Consider the following 20669-nt stretch of genomic DNA (forward strand, 5'->3'; position numbering starts at 1 on the left):
CAACATTAACATAACACCTACACCACCATTACACGTTCATTCATAGCATACAAATTCATAAGATCACTAATTTAAGGATCACCACAATTAAGACCATTATCCCCACAACTCAAAAAACACACATCCAAATAATCACCAAAGCTAAAACCCTACCAACATATGAAGTAAACACTTTGCAATTTAACACTTCTAAGACAACAATCATAGCCAGCCCTGCAAATGCAAGCCCTACAGGGCTGGCCTTACATAGCGCTGTGCGTGGCCAGCCTTGCCAATATGCAGGGTAGCCTTCCAACCCCTCTATTCCGCCACCTCCTGCCATCCCCAACACACCAAATTCCCAGAAACAACATCTCTATGGCCTCCCATACCTTCCCCCATCCTTTGGAACCCAAACAAAGCCACTCCACCAATGTCTGCCAACTGCTTGACAAAATGCCACAACCACCATAAAAATAAAACCAACTACATCTTCCCCAAATTCGCACAAATCAATCCATTTTCTCATCCAATTCAAAAAAACAAGTAAAAAACGTACCCTTTCTTCACTGGCGTCTTCCTCCTCACTTGAATTCTCATCGGCGTCCTCCTTTTCAAAACCGTTTTCTGATTTTTCTTTCTATTCTTGTGCCGCCGTTGTCTCCTCTGCCTCTAGACCACCTTCACTCATCGGATGATCCACCGTAGTGTCTTCTTCGACAACCTTTGAACTGTTAGTGCCGCCAGAGTTTAGGATTCAAAGTGGGGTTGGGTTTTCCTCTTCTTTGTGAATTTCATCCATGGTTTTGTGTAAGGAAGCTTTATGATTGAGCCGGAATTTATGCACTGTAGTCACCGGAAATCACAGAGAAATGAATAGTATTCATTGGTCGTTTTTTGAGTATATGGCTCGATTAAGCGATTTTGAAGGGTGGGGGCTCGTTTTCAAATTTCAAAATTTAAACAACTTTTGTTAATTATGATTTTACCTACATATGTTTAAATCTTTTTAGTTTAACCAATTTTACATGTTTAATGAATGTTAAATGTGCCCCATCAACTTTTCTAAATTAAAAAAAATTCAAAAATATTTTTGGGTCATTTTTTTAAATGCAAACTTGGGATGTCGGGGAGTTAAATTTCCTTCAAAACGAAAGACATAGGAAGCTTCTTCTCTTTTGACTTATTTCTCAGCTCCCATTCTTCTCAACTCTCAAAATATTTTTGGGTCATTTTTTTAAATGCAAACTTGATTTACAGTTATTTTCAATTTCAAATAGCAAGAAATGGGGCTGGAGATCTTGGACCCAAACACTTGCATAAGAGGATGCTGTAGCAGCATTTCAATCCCTCTTCATCTTCCTCCTTCTTCCTACACTCTCCTCTCCCCAATTGCCAGAGGTAAGCTTAACTTTAACCTTAACCTTAACCTTAATTATCCGGTTCTCGTCTTGTTTGTTTTCTTATTGCTTTTGAGTTGAATGATTTGTCTGTACAGGAGCGGAGAGTGTTGTGTACGAAGCTGCTTTGGATGGAAGAAAAGTTGCTGTCAAGAAACCAATTTTATCTACTTCTGAAGACTTAGACAAGTTCCATAAGGAGTTGCAACTCTTATGGTTCTTTTACTTTCTCTAGCTTTTTAGTTTTTTGGGTTTTTATAATTTATTTTATAAATCTTTTTAATGGCTTAAATGTTTGTTTGTTGGTTTTGATTAGCAAGTTGGATCATCCGGGATTGGCCAAAATGGTGGCGGCGCACGCAAAGCCGCCCAATTATATGTTTTTCTTTGAGTTCTACGAGTCTCGCAATCTTTCAGAGAAATTGCACGTGGAGGAGTGGAGTCCGAGTGTTGATCAGGTGCTCATGATTGCAGTTCAGTTAGGTATAATTTTAACTATCTTTGAATTCTTTTTCAAATTCATTATATTTGTTAAAATGTAGTTTAGATAGTGAGTGACAAATAAGCTAAGTCATGATTTTGCATGGGTGATGAAAATTGGGTTTAAATCAAGATAATTCAGAATGTATGAGAATTTATTGTGATTCAGATTGATTAGAAAATCATTTTCAACAGAAAACAAAGCAGAAATGAGAGAAAATTGATTTAAATTTTAAAGTATCAAATCCAAATTTTTAATTTTTTATTTAGTGCGGTTCTAACTGATCCCATCATGGGTGATGAAAATTGGGTTTAAATCAAGATAATTCAGAATGTATGAGAATTTATTGTGGTTCAGATTGATTAGAAATCATTTTCAACAGAAAGCAGAGCAGAAATGAGAGAAAATGGATTTAAAGTATCAAATCCAAATTTTTAAATTTTAATTTGGTGCGGTTCTAACCGATCCCATCGCTCAGTCTATTGGAATAAAAGAAAGAAATTAGTAACATTCCTCGGTGGTTCACAAAATTACTTTCTAATTTAGACAAAAAGGGGAGCTAAAATGAAGAAAACTGGAGGGTCGTGGAATAGTTTAGAAACGCCAAACAGGTATTGATTTTTACTATAGAGCTTCCTTACTGAGGCCATTAAATGCCTTTAACATGTTAACTTTGTATGTTATTGGATTTTAGATTGATTCGAAGAACAAATGAAATTCTTTATCTTATAAAATAGTTGATAAGAAAACACGTGATGTGGAAAAATTGGAATGACCAAAATGTAGTTACCTTAAGTACGCTGGCGTAATGGGGGCTGTGGTAATTTGCTTGCTCATTGTTGAAAATTCAGCTTGGAGTTGGCAGGTCTCTCTTTACTTGTGCAATTGTGCCGAACGTCTTGTAGTCCCTGAGTATATGTTAAATAAATGACAGTTTGTGTAATCTCAGATGGCACTACGTTTTCATTTTAGCTTATAGATGCTTCTCTTTCCTGTTAATTAAAGGTTTATTCATGTTTATGTGGGATGACACAACATTGTTTGCCCTTTCCCTCTTACAGCAAAGGCTTTGCAATATCTGCATGATCTCGGATTGTACACAGGGATGTAAACCAGCAAATGTTCTTGTAATATTCCTCCATGCTCCTGATTTCCTATTTGATTAATAATTTTCCCTTTGTTATTGCTAAATGTGGATAAATAATTTTAAGCTGAGTGGATCTTAAGCTTCAAGATATGTAATTATGATAAAAGTGATGCAGCTTGACAGAAACCTTTGTCCACACCTGGCAGACTTGGTTGCAGAGTACCAGAGAAATCTTAAAGCAGTTTCTATTGAGAATTGGAGATCATCTGGAAAGCCAACTGGTGGTTTCCATAAAAAATATGGTTGGCACACTCATTTATATGCACCTGAGATATTGAAGAAGGAGGTTCACACTGAAAAGTCAATGTCACAGCTTTGGAATCTTGATCAAGTAAGAATTTGAGATAGGTTTTTGGTTTGTGCTAATTCTAACTAGCAAGGCATCTGTCAATTGGACAGAAGGACAGAAAATGGGTGGAGTGATTTCTTAAATTGTTGTTTGTTTCCTGGAATAAAATGTTTCGTTGGAACTTGCTTTCTCTAGTGAAATCCTTATTTTAGTGGATAAGTTTTGGTAGACATTGTTAATCTGTTGAAAGTGTTGCATTTAATTGGGATCATATATTTAACTTTACCTTTTTTAACATGTTTAAAGTAGACTTCGGTGGCTGACATCCGTAAACAGTTGATTGTCCAGAAATCTTTTGAATGGATAGATGCTAAGTGGCCAAAATATTGATGTGCTGATAAGAGTGTATCTTTTATTGGAGCCATCTCCGTACTAGTTTATGAGTTGGCTAGACCTTTACATGGCTATGGTTATCATATAGCAATGTGTTTGGATACCATGCAGAGAAGAGAAAATATTTGTGTTATTGTGGGACATCTTAGCATAAATCTACAAATACATCAGCGTTTTATGGTTAATTCTCTGTTCATATAAATCAACTAGAGATTGATCAATTTAGGGTTTGGTGTGGGAATCTAAGTCACCAGTTATTGATATCAAATTGTGGCACATGTTGCTTTTTCAAATATTGATAGTTGTATTGAATATATTTTTACCTTGTAAGCCTGATAATCATCATTTGCTTTACAAATGCTTTTATGTATATTTATCATTTGGCAATAGTCACTTTTTGATTGCTTTATCAAACATCTGACTGTTCATATATTAAAAGTAGGAGGCATGCTCCCAATGAAATGTTGGTCGTAAGGTTAAACTACGAGAGTGCTTTCAGTCTTTCTTTCTAATGTTTGAAATTGTAAAATTTTGAGGAGTCCAAACCTAATTTTGTATTTTTATGAAACTATGAATTCAGTCACAATAAAAATCCACTCCAGAAGTATTGAGTCAATAGAATTTTCAGTTTATTTTTCTCCTCTAAACATATAATTAGATTTCTATTTTTTTGCAGTGAGCTTCTTACTGGTGTCGTCCCATATACCGATCTTCGTGCAGAGGCTCAGGTCAGTACTTTTTAATCATATTTCACATGTTTTGTTGAATTGGTTAGGTGTTGTGATATTTATATTTGATTACTGGAACGATTTCTTTGTAATCTCCATACTTGTATATATGTAGTCCGAAAAAATGTTAAATCATCACTCTAGTTGGTCAGTTGTTCCATTTTGTTGGTATCTTTTATTGAACTGAGGTGATGCTAAGATTGTACTCTCATACTGGTATTCTGAAATTTACACAACTCAAGGCTCTACTGGAAAGAGCTGAATTGTTGTATTTGATAGTACCATATTTTTATCTTGATAGCTTTGGGCTCTTGGCATATTTGATGATAATCATAATGCCAGGAGTGCAATTGTTACGGCAAGCGCAATGTGACTCAAGCATGTCATTTGTCTATTCAATGATTCAGTGAAAGTAGTTTTGGCTTTCTCCTTTTTCCAAGGGTAACAGAGAAGATTTTACTTCTACTTTCGGAAACATTAGCTAGTATAAAAAAAATATTTATTTGGGGATAGAGGACAACCAACTTCAAATATTTGAAGAGACCAAATTTGTATAGAGACCAACTTAGGGTTTGATTTAATGTATTAGTATATATATAAGAAAAAAATGCATACTCATGGCGAGCTTTAAGAGTTTCAACTTGACTTTCTCCTGCCCCTCTCCCGTATATTGATGAGGGTTGTATGGGCATGTGTGAGGGGTAATGGATTTACTATTGACAAATAATCACAGGAGTCTTCATCAAGTAGAGTCTGATCTTAAAATTTTTCTTTCCTCTTTTCTCCTACCCTTTCCTGTCATTTAATGTGAAGGAGTTAATTTTGCATGGTTTTAAGATTAATCATTTATTCCGTCCATTGAAAATTATCAGCCAGGTTTTCTCTTCTTATTTTACATTATCCATCCTTAAGCCATGGCTGATATTCTGTCCTAGTTTGAAGTCTAATAATTCCATTTTAATACCAATGCGATTCTTGCTAAGACCTTACTGTTTCATGCTTCTCATGTTATACTTCATTTGCAAACATTAATTCTACATATTCAAAGCAAGCAAAACATGCACATGACAATCATCCTATTTATGAGATTAGCCTCATTCTGGCTTAAAAATGTTTTAGAATATAATTCTGTTTCTGAACATAAAAAAATTTCAGTCTCTGTGTCTGACATGTTTCATTTTCATTATCTGATAGTAAAATAATTTCTCAATGCTGGTGATCGCTTGTTGATGCATTACATGTATACTGCTCGCTGTCAGGCCCACACTGTTCTGGAGATGAACTATACGGAGCAGCAACTTACTGCTGCTGTGGTTTCTGAGGGACTGCGACCTGTTCTTGCTGGTCTTGAGTGGGATGTGCCTGCAAGTTTACTGTCATTGATACAAAGTTGTTGGGATTCAAACCCTCAAAACAGACCTTATTTTTCTGATATAGTTAAAGAACTTGATCTAGTTTTGGAACATAGAAAAAGTCTGATGGAAGAAGATCTGATCACCGGCAAAACCTCTGTTTCTTATGATGATAAGCTCATGAATGGTATTGATAGTGTGCCAACTTATCAGGAGAGTATTAACTGGTCTGTTCAAGGAGAAAATTCCTCCAAGAGGGTTTCTCATGCAGCTGATTCTGATACGAGAATTTGGCTTGAATCTGCAAATGATGCTTTGACTTACTTTCCTGTACTTTCTTGGGGGTCCTTTGCTACATGTGGCAGAAGGGAGACTATGGAGGATACACACTTTCTCATCCCCCGAATGTGCAAAGAAAAGGACATCCATGTTTTTGGCATCTTTGATGGTCATAGAGGTATTTTTAACGTTAACTTTTATTACTGAGAGTGAGCTGGCACCAAACTCTTAGGATTTTATTTTGATCATCATTAGTAGTCTTTTAATGTCATGACCATGAGACTGATTCATTTTATAATCTGTTTGGAAACCTTTTTTCAGAGTGGTGTTCATAGAAGAAAAGATATAAATTAAAAAAGGTCTCAACTTGCCTTTCCGAAAAGCAAGATTTTTTTAGTTTCAAATATTATTTTGATATAAGTGATTTCAAAGTACCAATGTTCTTATTTTCTCATTCATTGTCTATTTCCTAGTAACCTAATTCTAATTTCTGGTTTCAATATAATGGAATGGCTGTCACCATGTAGGCTCAGCAGCTGCTGAGTTTTCAGTTCGAGCTTTACCAGGATTTTTGCAAAATTTAGGTTCCACAAACAGGTTTCCTCTGCTCTGGGTTTTCCCCTTTCCATCTTTGTGCTTGTTGTATAAATGCTTTAAATAATGCATTTCTATTAACTATGCAGCCCTGCTGAAGCCTTGCTGGAAGCATTTGTTAGAACAGATGTTGTGTTTAGAAATGAACTCGATTCTTGTCGTAAATCCAAGAGAGTTGTTCAAAAAGAGTGGCATCCTGGTTGTACTGCTGTTGCTGCTCTAATAGTCAGAAACAGGCTTTTTATTGCTAATGCTGGTGACTGCAGGGCAATTTTATGTCGGAGTGGCCATGCTCTTGCTTTAAGTAGGGTGAGCAAGAGCTTGCTTCCGTAAATTAAATTTACTTTTGTGTCTTACTATCAGGAGTTTCTACCTTAAAACTGATTGACTTTGACATGCCAGGATCATGTTGCAAGCTGTCTTGAGGAGAGGGAACGTGTTGTTAGTGCAGGTGGACATGTTAAATGGCAAGTTGATACTTGGAGAGTTGGTCCTGCTGCACTCCAGGTTATCCTCTTTACCTTCGAAGATCTTTTATTAGAGTGACAATAAATGCCATTCTTCAAGTAAATATATTATTCCACTGTTTCGGCAAATTGTTATCGATTTGTTGAATAATCTTTATAATTATTCCATATAATGTATTTATAGTGTGTTGCCGTTAGAGAGTTGGAGTGAAATGTTGTAGTGGAGACAACTGAATATTTTATTGGCAGAACTTAGGTCTATGCAGATCTTGCTTAGAACAACATTTTTCTAATATGGTTTTGCAGTTTCTTGTCTTCATGAATAGAAGAACCGTTTGAGCAGTACTAATTTTTATTATTTCTTTTTAACTTAAAGAGGTTGAGTGCTTTATCATCCAATCTTTTTCTTTCAACAGGTCACTCGCTCTATTGGTGATGATGATCTGAAACCTGCTGTGACTGCTGAACCCGAGATAACTGAAACTATATTGTCACCTGAGGATGAATTTCTGGTAAGAACTTGAACTTGAGATGCAATTTACAAAGTTGAATTTTAGATAAGTTGATATTAATTGACATTAAGTGTAAGGCAGAGAGCTAAAATATTTCTTGCATGTCAAGCATATAGTTATTATATTATTCTTTATTTAAAATAGATAGGTTGTCAATTCTTGCATCGACGTTAAAAATAGAAGTTATATAAGGTTTTTTTTTCTAAGAAGAAATAACTTGAGGTTGATTGTTAGGTAATGGCTAGCGATGGGCTCTGGGATGTTTTGAGCAATGCAGAGGTTGTGAGCATAATCAGGGACACAGTTAAAGAGGCAGGAATGTGCTCCAAGAGATTGGCAACAGAAGCTGCGGAACGCGGCAGCAAAGACAACATCACAGTCATTGTTGTCTTCCTGAAGCCGGTATCTACTGCTGAGAGAGTATACTAAGTCAGAGTTACATTGTTTCCACCTCTTAATGCAAGTTTTCTGAGTATTCAACTGATGGGAATGAGGGCCCTAAATGTCAAGGGTATGTATATTTTTTCTCTTTGCTTTATTTAGTGATTAGTATATTGTTTATATGTGTTGACTTCCTGCATTTTGGGAAGATTTGAACTTGTAAATCTTATTTGTTTCCATTGATTGAACATGAAAATAACTTCTTCCCATTCTTTATTAATACTATATTACTCTTCAGATATTCAATTGTTAAGATGTTAACTACAAATAAGAACAGTAAGAGCCTCTTTAATTTCTCATAATTCATACCACTAATTCCTGGTGTGACTTCTATTTCCTTTATTAGATGGTATGATTGTATTTCTTATTTTGGATTTTGGATTTTATGATCCATGATAATTTCTAAAGTATTTAAACTTCTGGTACTTTATTTTAATTGGTTTTCATGTGAATCTAAACATGATTATGAATGTATTAATGTATAGTATGTTGTCATTACATGCCATTTCTGTCATCATACCGACCCAAATCTGTTAGGATTGTTTCTTTGACAGGCAGGATTTTTAAGATCTTTTTTGAATTCTTTATCCCCTTATGCATCTCAAATTTATCAAAAATAATTAATCAAAAGATATGATTGAATAATCTAAGAACAAATTTATTAATTTGAAAGTCATTTGATCGATTTATTGATGAAGAATTCCCAAAGATAAAAAATTCCTAAGAATGATATACTCCTAAATGTCGTATCAAAAGGAAAACAAATGAAAAAATAAATAAATAAATAAATAAAAGTCTACTAATAATATATCCTCATATGCTTTCAAGGAATGAGGAAGCATCACCCCATTTAAACCCTCTTTCTGATATGTTTTTGGTTGGACTACTTTGATTACTCTATATATCCTCCTAATTAGGTTCGAGCACACCTATTCCAGGTTCTTTTGTACTTTCAAAGACCATTTTGAGGATTAGATCTCCCATTTTGAAACTTTTTAGTTATACTATGTATATGTAATATCGAACTGCCCTTTGTTTATAAGACAGGCGTGCTTTCTCATCTTCTACTAAATGTTCAAACTTGGTTGCTCATTTTCTTTTGGTTGGAGTTGAGTTCAATGGTATTCCAATTTCTATGGAACTACTGCTTCAGTTTCAATGTTTGCTATATGTTTTGGTTGGCCTTACATGGTCTAGTATGACTAGCACACTAGGGTTAAGTTAATAGATTTCTTGGTTGGTCATTTATGAACTAGTAGGACTTGTTGGCTTTGCTATGCTTGTAGAATTCTTGATTGGTTGTGTTTTGGTGGTCTAGTTATCAACTCTAGAACTTGTAGGCTTGTAGATTTCCTAGTTGCTATGCATGATTTAGTGAGAGTTCTTGATCATGTATGGGTTCAAAGAATTTTTGAGTTGCCATATATGGTCCGGTAGACTCGTTCATCATGCATGAATTTTGATTGAACTTGTTGATTGGACTTTCGTGGTAGTATATTTTTCCTAAATAATCTTGTATGAACAACCATTTTAAACCAAAAATTATTTGGAGTATATATATATATAGGAGTTTCTTGATATTTACAAGAGGTTATTTTTTAATAATCTTAAGGGGTATATAATACTTTTCAATAACATTAGATGGGTTCATAGTAAGCGATCTAATAGAGGGGAAATGAAATAAACCATCTGAATCTAAAAATCTATACATAGAAACTAATCTTCCCAAGTCATAATCGAGTCCAAATACGTTGAAACTTGAGTTGTTAGATGATGTATCTGAAGAACTGTCATTCAAATATCCTTTTCTGGACACTCGAAAACTCATCAAACTTGGTTTTTCTCAGTCCTTTACCATTTAAAGGCCATTCAAATTTCTTTTTTTGGTAAATAGCCATTCAATTTTCAGTAACTTGTAGTCAGATATCTTTCCATTTATTGAAGATACAAAATTTCACTTGCCTCTCTATAAATACTGTCATCTCTCTTTGTTCAATATCAGAAGTTCAATCACAACTTATACGTTCCAAAGTTGTTTAGAGTTGAGAGTTGCAATAATGTCGGAAAGAGTTTCATGTTACGACAAAATGAAAGGAAAAGTCGATCAAGAAGCTGTTTCAGAGTCTGCAGGATTAGATGATCACTCTCTCGACTTAAGGCTTATCAACAACGATCAGTTTGATCGTCCTGCATCGAAGTTGGAACTTAACTTACTTGATCGCTTAGATGCAGGCTTTTCGAAGGTGTTGGAGTCTTCTGAGCATAAGAATCATATGAATAAGAAAGAGAAGATGAGATTCTTCATCTGCAAAGTGTGCAACAAGAAGTTCTCAAAATCTCAGGCATTAGGGGGGCACCAAAATGCCCACAAAAAAGAACGGGCAGCCATGAAAAGAGGGAAAGTACTTGACAATTTGGTCCGTTTTGTTCAGCCAACAGCCTGTCATTTTTACCCATATTCACCCATGGCTGCTGCGCCAGGACCAGGTTTCTCTAATCAGTATGGCTCATTTGAGAGACCTCTTGGGGTTCAACTCCACTCTTTGATTCATAAACCATTTCATGCATTATCTCAATCTCGATGGTCTCGACCGGAATTTGCCATGCAAAGAGCAGGTGATTATCTGGTTCCTCCAGGTGGGAGAGGATTTCAAGTTCAGCATAAGAATCCGTTTGGGATGTTTGAAAGTTCCTTAAATGGGAATGGGATGTTTGGAAGCTCATTACTTGGAAATTCAGAAGCTGGAACTAGCAAGTTTGGTGGCTCTGGAGGGCTTAATTTATCACTCAATCTCTAATTCGATTTAATAATGACTTTTTCTTGGGCTTTAATGTTGATTAAATGATGATGGTTTTCAGTTGTTGAATTTGTGGTTTTCTTTAATAAAATGAATGATTTGCTATTCCATGTTTTATCATTTATGACAAGAAAAATAATATGAAAGCAATGAAGAATGTTAGACGATTGGGAGTTTTTTAGAAGTAATTTTAAGGCTTAAAATTCAATTTAAATGTTTCAAGCAGTAAAGATTAAAATTTGGTTCTGGTACATAGATAAAATGAAACTTATTTATTGAAACATGAATGGAAAATTATCTCTATATCTTATAAATTGGGGAAAAATAAATTTTAAGCATGCCCCCATTTGAGCTCCGACTCTAGCCGCTACTGTCAAATTCATAACTTGATTGTGAAAGCGTCTTCAACAAGAAACTTTTCACTTCCAGCATAAGTCACCCCCCATTTTCTTCTCCTTGAAGCCTCTGTTTCTTAAATAATCGGGTAACAATAATATTATCCTTACAAAGAAATCTTATAAAGATTTTCATACAAAATGAGGTGACAAAAAATGAATAAAAGAGTGAAATAAAAAGTGAAACACATTAAATTCACTCTTCTATTTATTTTTTGCCGCATCACTTTGTACGGAGATTTTTGTAAAATTTCTTTATAAGTGTAGTATTACTCTAAAGATAAATATTTTATACCTCGGATGCGTTTGACACATTATTTCTACCCATATTCTCAATCCTATTTCTAAAATATTGTTTGACACATTATTTGAGAAATATTAGTATATTTTTTTAATTACTTTTAGACCTCTTAAGTTTATTAATTTCATTAAATACCCTCAGAAAAAAAAATTTAAAAATTAACAAAAACACCACACCCACCCATATTTGCCAGATTCCGGCAACCACCGTTGGTGGTAGCTGGAATCTATAACAACGGCCTACACCACCAACGGAACTGGCCGGTAATTCACCGATTTGGCCGTTAGCGACGACCAAAGAAATGGTCGTCGTTGACGATCAACGACGTGATAGCCAAATCCGTGGTGGATCTGGTCGGAAAAGGCCATATCAACGCCCTACCCGTCAGATTCGATCGGTCTGTGTCGTAACGCAATTTTTCGGCCAGATTTCGACGGTGGTGGCCAGAATCTGGCACTGCGGGTGGTGGGGGTGTTTTTGTCATTTTAAAAAAAAATTATATATGGGGGTGTTTAGTTAAATTAGCAAACCTAGGAGGTTTTTTTTTTATAAATTTTTAAATTTTACCTCGTAATACTCCCCTATTCAACTATCTAATATTATTCCTAAAATCCTATCAAAAATAATAAAACAAACGGACCCTCAATTCCCGAATCTCATTTATTCTATCTTCTTTCCTTTTAGTTTGAATTGGGGTCCCGTTTTCTATTCTAAATATTGAAACGTTTTATATTCCTTTAAGTTCTTTAAGTTTTTCTTTTTCTTCTTGTAGAGTTTGGATGGACGAAAGTAGCGGCTCCGCTGTCAGGACTAAACCCAAGGAGGAGACTGGAGAGCAAAATTCAACCAACATGACATACATATAGATGTGAACGAATTGTAAATTTCTTTCAAATGCAAAATATCAATTCCGCAAATAATGAATTGCTTTCTTGATTGTCTGTTATTTTATTTATGAATGTATATCTATAATTGTGTGAAGACTTTGAATTATATATTCTTTCTCGTAGTGCGTATCTTTTTTTCTTGATTGAGAAGTTGAGAATTCTGTGCCAAGTAAGATGTGATTTTTGAAGATTCTCATAATTTTCGAAGCACAATTCCATTTTTATTTTTTTTAATCCTTCAAAGTTCCAGACTCTGAGTCAAGTGCGTATGGTTAAATTCCTGGACTTCAACTGAGAAACAATTTTTTTTTTTTAATTGTATTTTGTCAGTTTTTGAAGACTTTTGTGCGTCGTCAGAACGGGGCAGTTTATTAAAAAGGTTTGAAACTTTTGGTGTGATCAAACGGGGCAGTTTATTAAAAGGCCTCCGAATTTTATATTTAATTAAGAGGCTCAAGTTTTAAAGTATTAACTAAATAGTCATATTATTGATTAGGGTATTAGTGCTTAATTAGGATTAATGAAATATTATGCATTTTTTTCAAAATTATACTAATTCCCACAAACCTGAAATTGTTGCAAACAAACCCAAACCTTCTTCTTCCCCCGCCATTAACGCATCTCTACCTCTACATCTTCTTCTCTTCTTCTTAGCTTCGTCTACATCTTCTTCTTCCTCTACATCTTTTTTTTCCTCATTCCTCTATATCTTCTTGTTCCTCCGCCATTAACACTTTCTTCTTCCTCCACCATTAACATCTTCTCCGCCAAAGATCCCCCTCCCCTCCTCCTGACATTTCTTCTAAGTATGTGTATCTCTTTTTTACATTTTATATTTAGATTTACAAAGATTTAATAATGGATGGGGTTTGGGTTATGATTTTGATTTAGTTGTTAGTTGTTGGGTTTGTTTTGATGTAATGCAAGTTGAAAGGAGTGAATTTTGAAAATTTATTCTGGGTATGTGTTTCTGGGTATGATGGAATCGATTGTAGGTGGAGATGACTAAATGTGTTTTGGGTATGATGGATCGCTTAAGCGATCTGGTAGGTCTGGTAATGTAGCAGATAGATCGCTTAAGCGATCTGGTAAAAGTCTGGTGTATAGGAGCAGATCTTTAAGCGATCAGTAATGGCATAAATCGGTTAAGTGATCATGGTTATTTATACTGATCGCTTAAGCTACGGCAGACCATATAAGCGACTGTGCAAATTCTTTTTAAAATATTTGAACCCTTAGTACAGCATTTAAGATTTTTTTTTTTCTTGCATTTAGGTAGTTGGCTATTATTCACACATGGGACAAGTTGTTTTGGTGTGTTGAATATTTAGTGATGGGTGGAGGAAGAACTAGCTGGGAGTGGATTGGGAAGAGCAAAGAATTATACCAATTGCTGTGAGCACAGAGGTTAGTTTTGATGAGTTGATTGATGAAATAATTAGAGAGGTAATTGAGTTGCTTGCGTAGTGATATAGTTGTGAAGTATGTTTTAAGCAAGTTCCTGAACATTATAAGATACCTCCTGCTATATTAAGTCGGATAAAGTGTGAGTTATATATGATTGATGTGCCGATAATGGTTCAACCGATTTTAAGGGTTTCTTTGTAAAAAACCGTTCGAAGTTGGTTCAAAGGAAGGGGATAACAGGAGTAGGCGAGATTTGCCTGGTTTTAATTTGAACTATGAGGCCATGGATTTGTTGTTAAAAATCAAGAGTAGACAGTGAATTGGGTGGTGAGGAGGAGACTATAGAGAGGTTGATGATGGGGCCATGAATGAAATGTTGAGGAGGGGACCTCGTAGATGTTCCCACAAGATGTAGAGATTCCTTTAAATACAGATTATGCAGAAGCGTAGATTGTGACGAAGAGAACACCATGGTCGTTTATGTAGTTTCAGAGAGGCAATTGGAGGTAGTATGAATCAGCTCATGTTTTTACGGATGGATCGAGTTGCACATAGGGTATTTATTTGACAACAAGAGAAGTGTTGAGGAAGCTAAAACTTGTTGCCGTGAGAGGTAATTTTGAGTTCTTCACCACAAAGTAAAATTCATTGGCTGTGACAGTATGTCATGACCGAAAGTGCAAGTGCGGATTTTTGTAGAAGGTTGGCGAGTCGGAAAATTTATTCTTAGCACATATACCCATGAGCACACTTGTGGTTTGGGACATATTTCAGGTGAGCATCGACAAGCGTCCGCTGATGTTTTGATAATTTTGTCAAAAGTCGGTTCATTGAGGGAAAGGTCCATCTCCTAAAGACATTCAAAGACTTGTGCGCACAGAGTTGGATGTGTATTAGTTACTGGAACGGCTGAAAGGGGACACAACATGCACAAGATTTTGTAGGGGCACGCCAGACACGGGTACGCAGTATTAGAAGCGCACCGTTATATGCTTGAGTTGACAAACCAAGGTTGTAAGACGCTTTGAAGTGGGATAGAATATGATGTTTAAATATTTTTTTGCTGCTTACGGTTCTGCATAAGGGGCTTTGTAAACATGAGAAAGGTGTTGGCTGTTGATGGTTGCATTCTAACGAAAAGTATGAGGTACTTGTTGGTGGCCACTGCATGGATAGTGAATCACACATATCCTGTTGCATGGTGTGTGGTTGACTCTGAGAATGACTAGTCGTGGACTTGGTTTTTTCAGCATTACGTACGATAGTGCCTGACACTGACGAGTTTTGCATAATATCTGATAGACACAACTCTATAGGAAAGGGATTGTCATTATTTACCGTCAAGCACATTACGATTCTGTATGAGCACCTTGGTGAGAACATAAAACAAAAGTTTAAGTGTGCTGGCCTCCTTCGGACATACTCATGTAGCAAAAGCCTATCGGGTTGATGCGTTCGAGGAGCACTTCCAGCAAATCCGAATCAAGGATGATAGAGTTGCTGTCTTGAGCATGATGTTGGTTTCAAGCGATAGAGTAGAGCTACTTTCCTGGAAGAAGGTTTGATGTCATGACCACGCACGACATAGCCGAGTTCATAATTCGAAGTTGTTAATGAAAAAGAGTTTCCAATTGCACTTTTGATGCATCAAAGGACACTATCGCGGTGGTTCCATGAGCGTCGTACGGAGTCAATAATTTTACTACCCCCTTGTTCCGTCAGCTGAAAAATTATTGTGAGAATATGGACCGTCAAACGCACTGTTTGCCTATCCTCTTAATGCCAAGAGTTCACTGTGCGCGGCTATGGTCCGGATGCTCTAGTTACCTTGTTAAAAACTTGCAGCTGTAAAGTTTTGACATTCAATGTTTACCTTGTCCTCATGCACTAGTAGCCACTGAAACACCAACGGAAGCCAGATTTTGGTTCAAGAATTTACATAGCACTTTGCTCCCCTCTCTATATGACAGATCACTAAATGCTAGCTTATTCATAAACGATATATCCGTGCCTCCAGAAGAGCAGTGGGTAGTGCCGCCAGAGATGGCTAACATTATCATCCACCCGCCATTCAAGAAGACGCAAAGGGGAGAAAAATTAACGTATTCCATCAGCCTTTGAGGTTCCTCGGAAGATGAATAATGTGTCAATTTGCAAGCAACCTGGCCACAAGAGAACAGTTGCCAAAAGCAATCACTGCAGATCCAGAAAATAGTTCAAAGAAGGATGAAATCAGGGATTGTCCAGGCCAACCGTTGATGAGTTATTGTCTCAATTATTGATGTTTATAAATTTATTGTTACCTTTAATAAATCATTCTTTATATTCTTGTTACATGGCCTAAAAATTGTTGGTGATTTTAGCTTGGAATTAGGTTGTCAAATTGAGAGAAATTATGGAATTAAACGTGTTGGTAATTTTAGTTTGTCAAAATTAAGGAAAAAGCAGGAAAAGTATATATTGCCCATGATCGCTTAAGCGACTAAGTATATCGCTTAAGCGACAAAGGTTTTTTCAAACAGGTCGCTTAAGCGATATCACGGATCGCTTAATTGACCAAGACAAAAAGAGAAGAATCGCTTAAGCGATATCTCGGTCGCTTACGACCGTGCACTTGGGCAGATGATTCTATCCAGTGCACGATGCGCTTAAGCGCTCCACAATCGCTTAATCGACCAAGACAAAGAAGAATCGCTTAAGCGATATCTCGGATCGCTTAAGCGATCATGCACCTTGGCAGATTTTGATTCTGCCATCACACATCACTTAAGCGATCCATGATCGCTTATCGACCAAGTGAAAAAGAAAAGAATCACTTAACAATATCTACGATCTTTAAGCGACCCTATGTAAACGAAGTTCCTTTTATTACTTCACTTAATCGACCAACGAAAGATTTGAAAATTTGACAAATACACCCCCACCTACCCAACTTCCAGATTTCGGCCACCACCGTCGAAATCCTACCAGAAAGGGCGTTACGAAGCATCGCGCGATCAGGCTGATAGGGCATCGATATGGCATTTTCCGACTAATCGACCATGGATGGCCAAAAAAGGCCAGATCTGGCCACAGACGAAAAAGGCGACACTGGCCTGTCTGCGATGGCCAAATATGGCCATCATTTTCGGTCAACGATGCCCAAGATTTGGCCGTCGTTGACCGTCAACGTCAGCCATTTCTTTTGAAAGTCAATGACGGCCCGATGTGGCCTTTTCCGGCCAGGTCCCAGTGGATCTGGCAAAAAATGTCACATATGTGAATTACAGGCCATTGCCGGTCGTTTGTAGCCGTCTTGGTGCCAGAATCTGGGAAGTTTGGTGGTGGGGTGTTTTTGTTACTTGTAAACTTTTTCAGTGGTATTAATGAAATTAATTCAGTTAATGGGTCTAAAATTTATTAAAAAAAAATACTAATATTTCCTAATAATTAACAAAGAAAATTATGGGAATAGGATTTTAATATTTATAGAATATTCAATAACGCATCCTTTATGTTATGAACAAAAAAGAATCGTAAACCTATATTTAGCATAGACGTAAACATCTCACACTTTATATGTTTCATACTGCGTAAAAAAACTATATGTTTAATATAAATAAAAACGGTCATAGTCCACTAAACGAATCATAAACCCTATATGTTTAGCATAGACGTAAACATTCTACACTTTATATGTTTCATACTGACTTAAAAGAACTATATGTTTAATAAATATATAAACGGTCATAGTCCACTGAACTACGTAAACCCTATATGTTTAGCATAGACGTAAACATTCAACACTTTAATTTTTCATACTGACGTAAAGAACTATATTTTTTAATATATATAATAACAGTCACAGTCCACTGAATGATCGTAAACCCATATGTTTAGCATAGCGTAAACATTCTACATTTTTAATGTTTCATACTGCGTAAAAGAACTATATGTTTAATATAAATATAATAACAGTCATAGTCCCACAAAAAGAATCGTAAACCTTATATTTTTAGCATAGACTAAACATTCAACACTTTATATGTTTTATACTGACGTAAAACTATATGTTTAATATAATATAATAACGTTCATTATCCACTGAACGAATCGTAAACCCTATATGTTTAGCATAGACGTAACATTCTACACTTTATACGTTTCATACTGACGTAAAAGTTATATGTTTAATTAATATAATACGGTCATAGTCCCACGAGAATCGTAAACCCTATATGTTTAGCATGACGTAAACATTCAACACTTTATATGTTTCATACTGATGTAAAGAACTATGTTTAATATAAATATAATAAGGTCATAGTCCACAAAAAGAATCGTAAACCCTATATGTTTAGCATAGACGTAACATTCAACACTTTATATGTTTCATACTGACGTAAAAGAACTATATGTTTAATATAAATATATAACGGTCATAGTCCACTGAACAATTCGTAAACCCTATATGTTTAGCATAGACGTAAACTTCTACACTTTAATAGTTCATACTGCCGTAAAGAACTATATGTTAATGTAAATATATAAAGGTCATAGTCCACTGAACGAATCGTAATCCCTATTGTTTAGCATAGAGGCAAACATTTTACACTTTTATGTTTCATACTGACGTAAAAGAACTAATGTTAATATAAATATAACGATCATAGTCCACAAAGAAGAATCGTAAACCCTATATCTTTAGCATAGACGTAAAACATTCAACACTTTATATGTTTCATACTGACGTAAAAGAACTATATGTTAATATAATATAATAACGGTTATAGTCCACTGAACGATCATAACCCTTATGTTTAGCATAGACTTAATCGCTAAACCGATGCTATGAAATACAATAATATTCCGAATACATAGGAACACTTAAGCGATTCTTTGCTTTTACTCTTGCTCGCTTAAGCGATCGGTAATTGTTAAGAGATCTAGCTCGCGGCAGATGCCCAAATCGAAAATCACTTAGCTATCACTTGTATCGCTTAAGCGATTTTAGTAAAACACTCTTGATCGCTTAAGCGATCTTGGAAAAGGCAGAATGAATCTGCCCAGTCTATGATCGGTTAAGTGATCTCATGTATTGCTTAAGCGATTCATTGCTTTTACTCCTGGTCGCTTATTGCAGATGCCTCCTCTCTTCTTGCCAACCAGCCTTTGTTTGAGAAGTTTCCTCTCATTGTTTGCTAGGACCCTGCAGACACGTCTACTTTTGTAAATAAGAAAAACACCGTAAATAAGTTACAGTGTGTGTAGGTGAGAAGTTCACTCGTCCGTGTCTTTCGGTAAAGCCCATATAAGCATGACACCGGTAGCATCAGCACCACAACCCAAGTATCAACATCAACATCACATAAACTACAAATTCAAGTCCAACTTTCATACATTTTTATTGGGTTTTGCTCACTCAAAACGGATCCATCTGCCCATGGAAGCAGTCGATAGCCCAACCCTCCCAACATGTCTCTCATTGTTTCGTCATTCAACCCATCCATCAGGTGTTGGTCATGTCGAACTCAATAAATTTCAGGGCATATAACCCACATTCAGCACAACAATAGGAAGAAGACATTAGCATTGAATAACTTAGACAACTGTATTATATAAGTTAGTTTTATACAAAAATTACCTTGATCCATTTATTGGGCCGGTAAGCGCTTAATTGTCCACTTGTGTCGGTTAGTACTTGATCACCCAAGTGCCCAAATATCCTGCTGTCACGCAACAGCCGTGGGAACAACATGGACAGTGGCTCCAACTCGACCTCCAACTGCTTGTCTTGACAAATAGTGGGGTTGCAGTCAAGGATCTTCAGCGACCCCTCCTCGAGATACGCAACGACTGCTATCCAGTGCATCTCTTTGACGAGGATGATGTAGTAAACTCTTTTAACAAAGGCCCAACTGTGGCCATATTTGGGCTAATCCCCCCGTATATACTGCATAATTCTATCATCAAAATGATAATCATTAGGGATGCAGTCCAACTGTACTGGGGCCAATCTTTTTCGCTTCGGTCCTTTTACTGCACCACTAGCAACGGCATTTTTAATTAAAGTGCGATATGCTGAAACAAGCCTTTGGCCAAACGCCACATCAGTGATGGCACAATCGGGATATAACAGATCACCATCAGTAGTCTATCGTAGCCTTATCAGTGCCAATATCTCATCGATGTGCTACATGAAATAAAAACAACAAGTTAAGTATGGAAAACATAGGCAAAAATAAGGAAAATTAAGCGAAAATAACTCACCGAGTCCTCAAGCCACGCGCCCATCGTCAACAACTTCCTAAACCATTCCTGGGGATAATCCTCTGTCTTACACTTTATATGGTCGTTACTTCCTGATCCATTGTAATAGGCATAGAAGAGTTTTTTCTTTTCCTCTATTGGCCTGTACAAATCGACATTTGAGTGCAATTTCCCTTGCCCACTTCCTCCCGCTTCCTCCATTTTTACATCCTCGCTTCCTTCGCCTCCCACCTCGCCCTCCTCCATTATCACCGCCTTACTTCCTCCACCAACCTCCTCAACCTTCTCTATTTCTGGTTCTTCCTCCATTTGTTTCTTAATTTTCTTCTTCTTTACCTGTGTCACTACCATGTAAGGCGATTTCACAAACTTGCTCTTCCGGCTCTCTCTTTTCAAGCCAGTTTGCACTTCAACCGCCTTTAATTCTCCACCAACTTCCTCCTCCATTGTACCAACTTCCTCCTCCACTATACCAACTTCCTCCTCCACTGTACCAACTTTCTCTCCCAGCTTATCCACTTTCTCCTCCACCTTTTTCATGCACTCTTCCATCTTGTCAAACCTTGCATA

The 20669-nt window shown here is 36.3% G+C and overlaps 2 protein-coding genes across 2 annotated transcripts; both read left to right on the forward strand.

The window, feature by feature from the left end:
- The first annotated feature begins 1150 nt into the window (after positions 1-1150).
- Positions 1151-8329, forward strand: LOC116130476 (protein kinase and PP2C-like domain-containing protein). Its single transcript, XM_031416222.1, is given in 14 exon segments — positions 1151-1380; positions 1478-1595; positions 1696-1862; positions 2922-2958; positions 2960-2987; positions 3123-3310; positions 3312-3338; positions 4366-4417; positions 5677-6226; positions 6576-6645; positions 6732-6951; positions 7045-7149; positions 7526-7621; positions 7856-8329. Coding segments are annotated over 14 exon segments (1968 nt in total). The 5' UTR covers positions 1151-1265; the 3' UTR covers positions 8051-8329.
- A 1384-nt stretch (positions 8330-9713) lies between these two features.
- Positions 9714-10918, forward strand: LOC116130452 (zinc finger protein 1-like). The gene has a single exon (XM_031416201.1). The coding sequence runs from the start codon at positions 10120-10122 to the stop codon at positions 10858-10860; it is 741 nt and encodes a 246-aa protein (XP_031272061.1). The 5' UTR covers positions 9714-10119; the 3' UTR covers positions 10861-10918.
- Positions 10919-20669: the final 9751 nt, after the last annotated feature.

Source organism: Pistacia vera, unplaced genomic scaffold (assembly GCF_008641045.1).
Source record: "Pistacia vera cultivar Batoury unplaced genomic scaffold, PisVer_v2 Contig221, whole genome shotgun sequence".
In the NCBI taxonomy this organism is placed as follows: Eukaryota; Viridiplantae; Streptophyta; class Magnoliopsida; order Sapindales; family Anacardiaceae; genus Pistacia; species Pistacia vera.